The sequence below is a fragment of the Crocodylus siamensis genome, chromosome 10 (genome assembly GCF_052110815.1).
Source record: "Crocodylus siamensis isolate JL-2025a chromosome 10, ASM5211081v1, whole genome shotgun sequence".
Taxonomy (NCBI): Eukaryota; Metazoa; Chordata; order Crocodylia; family Crocodylidae; genus Crocodylus; species Crocodylus siamensis.
Genome location: NC_143404.1, coordinates 37915248 through 37928477, shown reverse-complemented (window position 1 = coordinate 37928477; position 13230 = coordinate 37915248). Strand labels below are relative to the sequence as shown.

The 13230-nt window shown below is 53.3% G+C and overlaps 1 protein-coding gene across 1 annotated transcript; it reads right to left on the bottom strand.

Moving 5' to 3' along the window:
• Window positions 1–7586: 7586 nt before the first annotated feature.
• On the bottom strand, window positions 7587–11494 carry LOC149856461 (protocadherin beta-3-like). Its single transcript, XM_090064064.1, has 2 exons — window positions 9080–11494; window positions 7587–7937 (listed from the first exon to the last, which is right to left on the bottom strand). Exons 1-2 carry the CDS (start codon window positions 11492–11494, stop codon window positions 7587–7589), a joined length of 2766 nt encoding a protein of 921 aa, XP_089920190.1.
• Window positions 11495–13230: the final 1736 nt, after the last annotated feature.

The window sequence follows — 13230 nt, the reverse complement described above, 5'->3', positions numbered from 1 at the left end:
CCGTCCTGGAGCTCTTGCGCCAGAAGCGGCTGGCTGTCGCCTTCCTCCAGGAGACGCACTCCGACAGGCACAACCAGTTGGCTTGGCACGCTGCCTGGCAAGGCTAGGTGTTGAGTCACGGCACCAACCTTAGCGCCGGGGTTGCGACTCTCCTATCGTCACAACAACAGCATGACGCAGCAGTGGCACGAGAGGTTGTCCCCGGCCGCCTGTTGATGGTCTGCGTCACCCTAGCACAACACCATCTGCTGCTCATCAACATCTATGCACCTTCTGATGGCCAGGAGAGGGTCACTTTCTTTGAGACCTTGGCCGGCATTTTGCGCGACGTCAGCGAGGATGACGACCTGCTTCTTGTAGGTGGGGACTTTAATTGTACCACTGATACCCTGCTTGACCGTACGGGGCCCGAGCCTCACCTGCCCTCAGCCTGCAAGCTGCAGTCCGTCTTGGAGACTGCAGGCCTTGTCAACGTCTGGCGAGCCATGCACCCTGACGCGCGCCAGTACACCTGGGCAAGGATGAGTGCCAGGGGTCTCACTATGGCCTGCCTCGACCGCATTTATGTCACCAGGCACCACCTGCCACTCCTACACAGTGGCCGCATCATTCCCTCAGGCCTGTCAGACCACGGCCTGGCTTTTTATGAACTGAGCCTGCTAGGGAGAACCTGTGCACGAGCGCCTTATTGGTGCTTCAACGTCAGCCTGCTTCAAGACTCTCACTTCCGGGACTGCTTTGCCAACTTTTGGCGGGGCTGGGAGGCCACAAGACCGAATTACTCGTCCTGGAAGCTATGGTGGGATGTGGGCAACGTACAGATCCAGGCCTTTTGCCAGCAGTACACTCAGCTGGCCACAAATGAACGGCGCTGCCGTATCAGAGAACTGGAGGAGGATGTGGTAAAGCTTGAGGCTGCCCTCCTGGCAGCCGGCAGTGATGCGGTGCGGCGCGAGAGCCTCTGGTTCCGTAGGAAGTGCCTGCGTGACTTGGTGGAGAGTGCGACCCGTGGAGCGAGGATCCACGCCCGCTACCAAGAACTGGCCGAAACAGATGCCCCAACCTGCTTCTTTTTCAACCTGGAGTGACAGTGGGCAGCAAGTAAAGTCTTAGATAACCTCAAGACCTCTGAGGGCCAGGACATCACTGACCCAGGTGAAGAACATAAGCATGCTGTTGCTTTCTACCGTGACCTGTTTGCAGCTGAGCCGTCCTGCCCTGAGGCCACGTGGGAACTCCATGTGGGCCTGCCACACCTTGGTGCCCTGGAGGCCGGTGAGCTTGAGAAGGAATTGTCTCTGGAGAAGCTGACAGCGGCCACAGCTGGCCTCGCCTCCAGCAAACCCCAGGCCTCGAAGGGTTACCTGCTGAGTTCTACAAGACTTTCTGGCCTCTTCTCGGCCCCTGCTTCCTGCGTGTTTTCCAGGAGAGTCTTGCCGACAAGGTCTTGATGATCAGTTGCCACCGTGCAGTGCTCACGCTGCTGCCCAAGAAAGGAGACCTTGGCTGCATTAAGAACTGGCGGCCGGTCTCCCTGCTATGCGCGGATTACAAGATCCTGGCCAAAGCATTGGCCACCCGCCTCCGCACTGTCATGGCCTCCGTCACTGGGCCTGAGCAGAGCTACTGCGTGCTGGGCAGAACCATCCAAGACAACCTGTTTCTGCTGCGCGACCTACTTACAGCCAGTGAATTCTTTGGACTAGACGTTGGCCTTATCTCTCTGGACCAGGAGAAAGCCTTTGACTGGGTGGACCATGCCTACCTCTTTCAGACCCTGGATGCCTTTGGCTTTGGGTCCCTTATCACCAGCGCCCTCCGGGTCTTGTATTGAGACACTTCCAGCCTGCTCAAGGTGAACGGGGTGCTCTGTGCCCCGTTCCCCGCACACAGAGGCATCCGTCAGGGCTGCCCCCTGTCGGGCATGCTCTATGCCCTGGCCATTGAGCCACTGCTGCATGCACTGCAGCACCACCTGAGCGGTGTGGCCTTGCCACCAGCCGTGGGCCTGTCCGTTGTCCCGCCGATCCAGCTATCAGCATATGCAGATGATGTGACCATCTTCCTTAACACCCAGGAAGACGTGGAGGCCCTGACAGCCTGCCAGCGAGCCTACAAATGTGCCTGTTTGGCCCGTATCAACAGGGCCAAGAGCGATACCCTGTTGCCTGGTGAGTGGATCACCATGACTCACCCGGACTTGCCCGGGGGCCTCACCTGGCGCTGTGAGGGCCTTAAGATCCTGGGTGTGTTCCTGGGGCCATTGACCTTCATGGAGCGCAACTGGGACAGCCTCGAGGAAGGAGTGGAGGCCTGCCTACAAAGGTGGCACTGGCGCCTACCCAGCCTCTCCTACCGTGGACGCATCCTCATCATGAACAATGTAGTGGCGGCGAACTTGTGGCACCGGTGCACCGTACTCAATCCGGCAGAGGGCCTACTCAAGAGACTCCAGCAACTCCTGGTTGATTTTTTCTGGGATAGGTGCCACTGGCTCCCACAACCTGTCCTTTATCTACCTGTAACCGAGGGGGGCCAGAGTTTGGTTGACCTTGCGAGCAGGGTGGTTGCCTTCCACCTGCAGGCCCTTCAGAGACTCCTGTACAGCAAGGAACGCCTACCTAGGCAACACCTGGCATGCCGGTTTCTGCAGAGGGTGGAGGCCCTTGGCTTCGACCGGGAGCTCTTCCTGTTGGACCTTACGCTTTTGAACTGGGCGGTGCTTTTGGGGTTTTACCGTGGTGTGGTGCGAGCCTGGCAAACCACTTTTCACCTCCAGTCCCAGGCCCGTCACTTGCAGTTCCCACAGTTGCTGAGGGAACCCCCGGTGCACAACCCAGCACTGAGGCATCCCGTGCCCAGCCTGGCGTCTGCCAGTCTCACGGCCGTTCTCATTCAGGCGTGTGTTCTCTGCCTGAGCCATCTCCTTGACCTCACTCGATCAACCTGGCTCTCGCCCGAGGCCTTGACCACCCGGCTAGCCATGCACTTTGTTTGCAGTGCGGGCCGTCTCCTGTGTGACATCTGGGCTGCCCTCCCATTGGAGGCAGCAGCCACCCTGGAGGACCATCTCCGGGCGGGCCAGGTCCCCTACACTGAGAATGCCCCGAGTGAGGCTTTTCCTGCTGTACCAGGCACCCCAGCTGTGGCTGATGATCTGGCCAGTGGCCCTGGCACTTTGCTGATGCTCTCTGTGCCTCCTGACAGTTACACGGGTTGCCCTTTTGCTTTTCTGTTGCGTAGAAGTTTATATGCCTGCGTGGTTCATGTCCGCCATGCCCAAGTGCTGGCGGGCCGCCCCGATACACTGTGGCGACGGTGCCTGGGGCCGCCAGATTCCCCACCAGCCCACCTGGCATTGCGTACATTGTAAAAGCCACCAACTGCCAAGAAAACTGGTGACCTGCAATGGCGGTTGCTGCATGGCATCCTAGCCACTGGCATGTTTGCATCTCACTTTGACCCAGCTGCCTCAGCGGCCTGGCCCCTTTTGCTCCAGGGGCATTGAGGAGAACCTCTTTCACACCTTCCTTGACTGTCCCTGCCTGCAGTTGCTCTCTGTCACCCTTTAGCCACCACTGCGGGCACTGGGCAGGAGCCTCTCGGAGACCACCTGAGTGTACTCCTATCTGTACTGGGCACCTGGCGGGGCGCTGCCTGCCTGACCAACTTTCTACTGGGTCAGGCCAAGATGGCTGTCCTCAAGACCCGCTGCAACCAGCTTCCCAGGACCGGCTCAGACAAAGCCCTGCGGCTTTTAAGCCTCCTGGTGCAGGTGTGTTTCTCCCTGGAGTTTGAGTACAATGTGCTCCAGTGGGTGGTGCTCACATTTAAGGCATGCTGGGAATTGAGGGAGTGCTGTGCCAGGTGGAGGACAGCCATCTTCAATATGCACTCTGATGTCATGACCAGTCTGGGCAACCAGGCAGGCTCTGTGGCAGACTGGACTCCCAACTTGTGCCATGCCCTGGGGCCTCACCAAGCTGCTTCCTGCTTTTTCCTGTGTGTGGGACATTGAAAGTATTGTCACGTGTATGATTGGATAGAGCAGGGTAGGAATCATTTGTTTATAGAGGGCTTTGGTCTGCACAACCGTGTGGCCAGATGTCCCATCCACATAACAGCATGTTAGGCACGATGTGTAGTACAGCAAAAGTGTCTGTCACAGTGTGCTGTGTTATGAATGTAGTGACATGGTACTCTTCATTTGATGGTAATTGGTTTGTATATGCTTTGTATATTGGACCTGGACTCCAGAGGGGCCAACTTTTTGTACCTGGAACTCCTTAATAAAGTAGTTAAAAATTCAAAGTCCTTTCCTTCCTTCCTTTTTTTCCTTCCACTTCTTGAACTTTCAAACTTGATTAAAAATAAATAAATATTTCATCAAGGTCCAGAGGCAGTTTAGCCTTATTTCTGAGTGAGCTGCTTTACTGTTGTTCCCTACCAACTCTTATATGTTTGTTGGGCAATAACTTTTCAATCTATAGTCATTCTTCCCTCTTACATATTCTCCTTTCAGTATACAAACATATGAATACAGAAAACAGTCCAGCAATGAGGTTAAAAGTTCAGTGTACCTCCATTACAAATCACAGAAAAGTAGGGCTGGAAGGGATGTTAGCAGGTTGGACTAGATGACGTGTGAACTAAGGCAAGATCATCCCTATGGAAACCTTCCTAGATAAATCCATTTTCTCACTTCTTAGTAAAAATATGATCAAGGCTAACACAATACAAGACATAACCCCCTAACCTGTCATGTGTAGAACAGGGAGACCATGGCAGCCAACTGCTGTTTCTGTGAAAGGTTATTAATACACACACACACACACACACACACTGATCACACACACACACACTGATCACAGATAGAAGGCCATTCCCTGGGCTACAGAGGCAAAAATCCACCACAGTCCAAACCAATCTAACCAAGGGGTAAATGTCTCCCTGACCTCAAACTTTGCAATCAGTCTGATCCTGTGTATAGGGGCAAGACTGTTTAGCCAGGATCCTTGCTTTAAGTCCCCACAGGGGAACATTAGGATCAAAATCCTCAGCTTTTCATTCAATCAACAACCAATGTCTCTAAGCAAGGCTTCTACCCCAAGACATCTGTAGCAGAAAAAGTGGTGGTGAGGAGCAGGATTCCTCCACAGCTCATGGAGGAATCAACAGAGCTCAGAAGCATGAGAAATACTTAGAGTAGGGCATCATCATAGCTACACCTAGATCACCCCCAAGCAGTAGCTGTCTAACCTCTTCTTGAACACTCCCAGTGACAGAGACTACAACTTGCCTGGGACGTCTACTCCAGCACCTCACTATTCTAACAGTGAAGAAATTTTTCCTGATATCTAATTTAAACATAGACTGCTGCAACTTGAAGACTTTTGTCCACCATCCCAGTCTCAGCAGCAAGAAAGAAAAGTTTTTTTTCCCCTCTTGTTTATGGCCAGCCTTCAAGTATTTGTTCTCTGTGAAGTGCCTTTCCCACAAGCAGAACATGCCTATCTCTTTCAGCCTGTTCTTGTATGACTTGTTCTCTAAGTATTTTATCATCTTTGATGCCTGCCCTCTGGACCCTCTCTAATTTCTCCATATCCTCTCTCCAATATGGACCCCAAATCTTCATATAACATGCAAGGTGACACCTAACCAGGGTTGAGTACAGAGGCACTAACTTTCCCATGTCTTGCACCCAATTCTTTTATTGATGGATCCCAAAACTGCATTTGCCTTTTGTACATCTGCATCATACCGAAGATGCATAAAGAGAATGAAATCTACCAAGATTCCCGGGTCCCCTTCCATTGTGCTGCCCTCCAGCAAGGTGTCATTCATTTTGTATTTGTATTTTTGATTATTCTTCCCAAAGTGCAGCACCTTGAATTTCTCAGCATTCAACTTCACCCTGTTGGCTCCCAACCAGCTTTCCAGTCTGTTGTTATCCTTCTATTCTTAAATTCAGGCCCATTCAGTCCTTACAACTAATAATTGTAATCTGTAAGTCAGAAAAATAAAATAAATTAAAAAGACAAGAATACTGCTTTAGTTAGAGTTTGTGTACCATCTTTTAGTGGCAAACAACCTTTTACACCAGTGGGTTTTTTTTTTTCTTACGATGGTTGATTTTTAGTGCCCTATTACCTGGATCCCAGCAGCAGAGCATGACTTGGCAGTTTTTCAGTCTAGCTTATGTAAAACATATCACTAAGAATAAGTACCAGTAAAAAAATGTTTTTGGTAAAAAGATTGAGATTATCATAAAAAAAATTCTTGGGTTGGCAACCATGCTGCCCTCATCTACTTCTAGTCCAAGGGACTGCAGCACATATATCCTACTCAGTATGAGCTCATCGGGTACTATGGCTTTGGCAATTTGGCACTGTGCTGTAACATTAAGATAGTGGCCTTGTGCATCATTACAACCAGGTTTTCGTTTCCCCCGAGATAAAAACATGAAGGATACTGGCTGTTCCGAGGTTATTGTCCCCTTTGTAATACTGCGAGACGGAAATCTACAGCATCAGGTAATGAATAATGGGAAGATGTTTTCAGTCTATGCAATGGACCCCACATCACTAAGGCATGATAATGCTAAAGTTTGGTTTTAGGACAAAAGCAAGGTGTCCTGGTAGGTAGAAACCCTTTTTCTCTGCCTCTGACAACGAACATGGTCATCTCACGGAGTTCTGCGAGGCAGCTTCGGGGATTGGTGAGAAATATGTACTCTTACTTCAGAGATGTCGTGGTCCGCTTTCACTACTTCCATATTTGCATCCTGCAGCTGACCTTTTAGATGACCGCATATTAAAATCTTCAGTTATGTTAGTCTACTATACTTACCTGGAAAGTTGCATTGGTATTTCTACAACATCCAAATAATACAACTGCCAGGCTTCCCCCAGCTGCCCTGGGGTGGCTTAGATCTCCTTGCAGTTGTCTCTGCCCCTTCTGGGCCTGTTCGTCGCCGGGGTAGTTCTTCCTCCCGCACCACCAACCCGATTCTCATCTGCCATGACTTGATGTTCCTCAGTGGGCGGGGCTAGTTCGCGGGTCCCTGGGTGGCCTGGGCTACGCCCGACGGTTGCTCACAGGGCTCCGCCACCCCTACACCCCGGCCTCACACCACTTACGATAAGGCACTGCCTTATCGTTGTCCGTGGTTTTCCCCGCCAGCCTCTGCCACCGCTCTATGTCTCAGGGCCAATAGCGGGGAACGCTGCTAACCCTGGTAGTGCCCTATGCCCTAACCCTACCCTGTGAGGGACCTTCGCTGTCGCCTCTATCGAAGTCTCCCCACGAGCCCCCACCATGGGGCACGCCCTGGTCTCCGTTCCACTAACTCAGGGACTCTGGAGTCCTTACTGCTCCTATCACCGACCCAACACCAACTCGCTGTCCCTGGACCCTCACGGGTGGGGAGGGCACCCCCCTCTAACTGCTGATTCCCCACCGGCTCAGACCCCTCAGTCAATGTCCAAATGTCCCGGTGGCGATCCTGCCCCCATCACCCTCCTGCCGGGCTGTCCTCGGCTCTTCGCCCCTTTCCTCGGCGTCCTCCACGCCCGCCGTCCCAACACTCACTTCAGGACTCCGCGGCGCTCCCGGGGTTGCTCCTGCCTTCCCTCACTTGGTTGGCCCGTTGCTCCTCTGGAGATCGGCCGAGATCTTGGTTGCGGCGCCTCCTCCGGCCACCAGCCTCTCCGGATTGCTGGATCCTCGGAGGCCTGCCCGCGGAGCCCGCTCTGCTGCTGGCGCGGGCTGCAGCCTGTTCTGCGGACTACCACCCCCTCCTCCGGAGCCGCGACCGCCATTTTTAACTCTGCCGGCCGGCGTCTGACGCTGACGTCACCGCCCGGGCGCCGCTGAACAAAGAGGTGGCTAACAAGCCGCGCGGCTTCCTCTTTCTGCTGCACGACTTTCATCCCGGGCTGCAAGTGTCCCGCGTTACCACGGCCCCCGGGACAACCAACAAAACAACAATCCTTTTTCATAGAAATATCACATCCCTTCCCTCTGCAGTGAATCTAACACATTCAGTTAACTATGTGGGGGAGCTTTGTTGGTAAGGAGGACTTTGTATTCCAAGCCATGCAATCCAAGTCTCCAACTTAGAAAGTATCTTTTAAGGAGAATATAGATAACTGCGGAACTAAATTCGAACAGCTCTCTTCTCGCGGGATCTCTCCATCCCTGTACCGCTGTCCTCTCCGGTATCCTTTAATTAATCGCTGCGAGTTCAACTGCATTACCTGGTTAGCAAAAGCTAGCAGAAGTAGAGAGAATCCAAGTAGAGGTATCTTTCCAGGAAAGAGTAGTTCATAAAAAAAAATCAAGGCGGGGATCAAATGGACGCGACCGGCTTCAATGTCCCTCTCCTGACGTCCAGTGAAACGATGGTACTGTCTCGCCAGAGCAGGGCGATGAAAAGAGAAAGAGGATGCTCGGTCTGATAGGATCTGATGGCAAAGTAGGGGACCCAGGCAACAGACTTGGAATGAGCGCCCAGAGCATAAAGGAATGCAGAATAATGGCCTTGGAAGGAAGTGCTGAGGAATCCCCCTGGAAACATGGTTATGAACCCGGGGGATGCAAAAATAGCAGTGATCCAAGAGAAAGAGAAAGGCACAGGGAAAAGCAGAATCGTCCCCACTGAGAAGTGTGAACAAATGGGATTTAATAGTAAAAATACATCCGGTGCTTAAAATATCCCCTTGAAGAAAATCTCCTCTACTATTACACTCTTCTCCCAAAGCACACACTTTCAGTTGACTGCTATTTTGAAGGAATGCTACAACTCAGGAAGTCATAACTGACTCTGGATATTGCTCCTATCATCTCTCATTTGCTTATATGAGATGTTAACGCTCATCTGTTGGTTGCACATGGTTAATGTAATCGATACAGTCCTGGTTGCAAGAATCAGTACCTACTACACCATAAAGGAAACAAAGTAGACTTGGAAAAAAGAAGTAGACTTGGAAAAAGGAAAACACATGAAGATTCGCCAGTGGAAACAACTGAGGACCTATTCATAGAAAATAAAGGGCGGAAGAGCCCACTCAACCCTTACCTGATCGGCCCCTCCGGTGAGAAGATCGCCGTCCTTGCCGGGGCCTGTCACAGCGCCGCCCCCCTGCTGCGGAGGGCAGGGCACGAGGGGCCTCAGAAACCGGAATTCGCTGCTCCCCGAGCCCGTGCTCAAGCACACTTCGTAGCGGTAACTCCTGGACAGGGTGCCGGTGCCCGTCACATCCACCCAGTCTCTCGGCAAGTTGCCGTCGCCATACACCGTGCCGGGCGCAGTGCTGTACTGCTCCCCGCCCCCTCTCCTCCGGCACACCTTGACCAGGACAAACGTCGCGACGGAGAGCAGGAAGAGGAAGGACACGAGGCACAGGGAGACGGTTAGGTACATGGTTAAAGCGCCGTTCTCGGCCCCTTCGGCGGCGGCGGCGGCATCGGCAGACTGCAGGTAGGCGTCGGAAAAGCCGTCCACGAGCAGGATGTTGAGGGTTGCGGAGGACGACAGGGGCGAGTCTCCGCTGTCCCTGACGAGCACCAGAAGCCTGTGCTTCACCGTGTCGCGCTCCGTGAGCGGCCGGCTGGTCCTGACTTCGCCGCTGTGCGGCGCCACGGCGAAGAGCCCCGGCTCGGTGGCGCGCAGCAGCTGGTAGGACAGCCAGGCGTTCTGCCCCGCGTCCGCGTCCACCGCCACCACCTTGGTCACCAGGTAGCCCGGCTCGGCCGAGCGCGGCACCAGCTCGCTCCAGGCCGCCGTGCTGTTCTGCAGCGGGTGCAGCACGAAGGGCGCGTTGTCGTTCTCGTCCACCACCACGACGCGCACCACGGCCTCGGAGCTGAGCGCGGGGGCCCCGCTGTCCGCCGCTCTCACGCCCACCTCCAGCTGCCTCGTCTGCTCGTAGTCCAGCGAGCGCAGCGCGTACACGCTGCCGTCCGCCGAGTTCACCGCCACGTAGGCGAGCGCGGGCAGGGCGCCGCCGCCGGCGGGCAGGAGCGAGTAGGTCACCCGGGCGTTGTGCTCCGCGTCCGCGTCGGCGGCGCGCACTGAGCCGATCGCCGTGCCGGGCGCCGTGTTCTCCCGCACGTGCATGGTGTAGGCCGCCTGGCTGAACACCGGCGCGTTGTCGTTGACGTCCGACACTCTCACCGTGATCCTCTGCTCGGCGGACAGGCTGGGGGCGCCCTGGTCCCGCGCCACGATCGTGATGTTGTACTCCGACACGCTCTCGCGGTCCAGCGCCCGCTCCGTGACCAGCGCGTACGAGTCCCGGAACGTCGCCTTCAGGGAGAAGGGCAGCGCGTCCTCCACGGAGCAGGCTGCCCTCCCGTTCTCGCCCGAGTCGCGGTCCGTGACGCTGAGCAGGGCCACCACCGTCTCGGGGGGCGCGTCCTCGGGGATGGGGCTGACGAGGGAGGTCAGGGTCACCTCGGGCGCGTTGTCGTTCACATCCACCACCTCCACCACGACTTTGGTATATGAAAACAGCCCACCGCCGTCTGTGGCTCGAACATCCAGGTCGTATGTGTTCCTCGTTTCGAAATCCAGTTCCTCAGTCAATCGAATGTCCCCTGACTCGGCGTTGATACAAAACACGTTGATATTTTCGATCGATTTCCCTCTGAAGGAGTAAGAGATGTCCCCGTTGGTTCCGACGTCCAAGTCGGTGGCTGAAACAGTGACAACCAGGTAATGTCTGGGGCTGTTTTCCAGAACCTGGGCTTTGTAAGTGGCTCGGGAGAAAACGGGAGGGTTGTCGTTGGCATCGAGGACGACGACGCGGATTTGCGCAGTGCCGGACCTCGGCGGGGAGCCGCCGTCCAGGGCCGTGAGTAACAAGTTCATTTCTGGCTGCTCTTCCCTGTCTAAAGCTTTATCCAGGATCAGTTCTGCGTACTTAATGCCGTTCCTTCGATCACCAGTATAGACAGAGAAATAACTGTTAGTATTAAGGCTGTAGTTCTGGAGGCTATTGTTCCCCACATCGAAATCCTGGGCGTTTTCCAAGGGAAACCGCGCCCCCGGGGCCGTTGTTTCCAGGATTTGTAAGGTAAATTCATATTCTAAAAACACTGGGGAATGGTCGTTGATGTCAGTAACCCGCACCTCGGCCCGGTACGACTGCAAGGGATTCTCCAGCACTATCTCAAAGCGGACAAGGCAGGGCTCCGTCTGCCCGCACAGTTCCTCTCGGTCCAGTTTCTCTTTGACGAGCAAGTCCCCCGTCTTGCCATTCAGCTGGAAATGCCGGCTCGCGGCGTCCGACACCAGGCGGGCCCTGCGAGCAGACAGGCTCCTCGGCTCCAGCCCCACGTCCTTTGCCACATTCGCCACGAAGGACCCGCTCTCCATTTCCTCGGGCACCGAGTACCGCACCGTGTCCGACCCGATCGCCCCCACGCACAGGAGCACAAGGACAGACGCGGCTTGCCTGCTCCGCTTTGCTCTGCTCTCCGTGTCCGCCATGTCTGTGCCGGAGGCGGCTCGGGGCGATCCGCGAGAAATATCGCTAGCCCAGGTTCATCCCACCAGCCCGATCTGCTAAGGCTTCGCTTGAGAGGCCAGAGGGCGAGTTGTGCCGATATCTTCTGTGATATTCTCAGGGGCAAGAGACGAGAGAGCCGCTTCAGCTGCTGCTCCCGGTTCCTAGACACAGTGTTTTCCTGCCGGAGAGCCGGGACTTTGGCTGCGGCTGGTCGCGCTGTCCTCGTCTTAGTCAACGGCGCCACCAAGCGGCAGGACGTTCTGCTCCTTTACTGTTCGAGTTTTAAGAGTGAGTAGACCAGTGTGCTGGAAAGCATCCTAGTCACACAGATGCTACCAAAGCAACATTATATGTTTTAATCTATTTCTATACTTACATGTATAAAAAAAACCCCAAAAGGCGGGATTATTGCTATTTCAATTTGACATCATTATTATATTCTGTGAAATATAGGAAGAGTGAATGAAAAAAAATGGAAGAGAGAAACTGGGATCCGATTAAAAAAAAGATTTTGGAAATCATTTTAATTCTTATAGTTACTAACACCTTTCTAGGAGATGCTTATGAAATAAACGTGGTATATCCCGAGATATAAGAGCTTGAATTCTTCAAATACATTTTGGATCATAAACTTCCTTGAGAAAGCACCCATTGAAAATATCCGATGGTTTCTCCAGTTTCACCGATTTGAGGACTTACAACGGGTACAAAAAAAAATTCTGTTTGTTTAGATGTCTTTAAGTTGGTTTTTGTTATGTTTTCTGCCTAGGTGTGTGGGAGTTTGATCATTTAAATGCTTTCTCCATAAATGGTTAATTATTAAGACTGACTAGAACCCTCTAGTTAGAAAATATGGCTACTTTTTTCTCTTTGACATACCTGCCAGAACCGTGCCAGTTTTGGAGGAGGCACAGATTACCCAAGCTATGTTATTACTTATTGGTATATTTTCATACAAAGGAGAACGTATACCAGGCGAGTTTCAAGGAAAAAAAATGCATATAGTAGAAGACGGCTTCCTGAGGTAAGTTTTCGACTACTTTTACTCAGGCCAGGGTTACCCCCTTCTGCCTCCTGGTTAAAACTCTTACCTTTACGTAATGCTCCATTTTCCCTACAAGTGAGTGTTGGACGTGATCCATAGCATGAGATCCCTCCTGAGCATGTGCACAGTGGTTAGAGGTGGGAAGGTTCTGGAAGAGCTGATCTGTCCACCCTGACGATTTCAGTGACCCACTTTCACCTGCGGCGCATGTGCAGTAGCTCGTGTGGTCCGCTAGAGTGCGGTGTGCTACATCTGAGCGCTGAGAGCACCATAGTAGGGTGTAGTGTGCACGAGTACGTTTGGTGAGACGAATAACTGACACACGGTGTGATTTTGGTGAGTATTTAATGAATCCCGAGGCGTGACTTGGGCGGCGAATGCAATATGGAAGCTTGAGAGTACTTGAGGTTTGAACGGTGTGTGAGTTTACTTGGCTGGTGATCATACCCGGGTGTCTGAGGCATATGAGCAGTGAATCTACGTAGCAACAAGAGGGGTCACCTATTGGATTGGATTATAATTGGATACTTACCTGTAAAAGCGTTATTGGATCGGGACCTGGATCATCCATTGGACTGGTAGTTATCACCCGTCCCTCACTCTCGGTCTGGGACCCTCTGAAGGAAAAGACTGAGGGCCTGACTGTTCCTCAGGACGTCAGATACTGCTGCT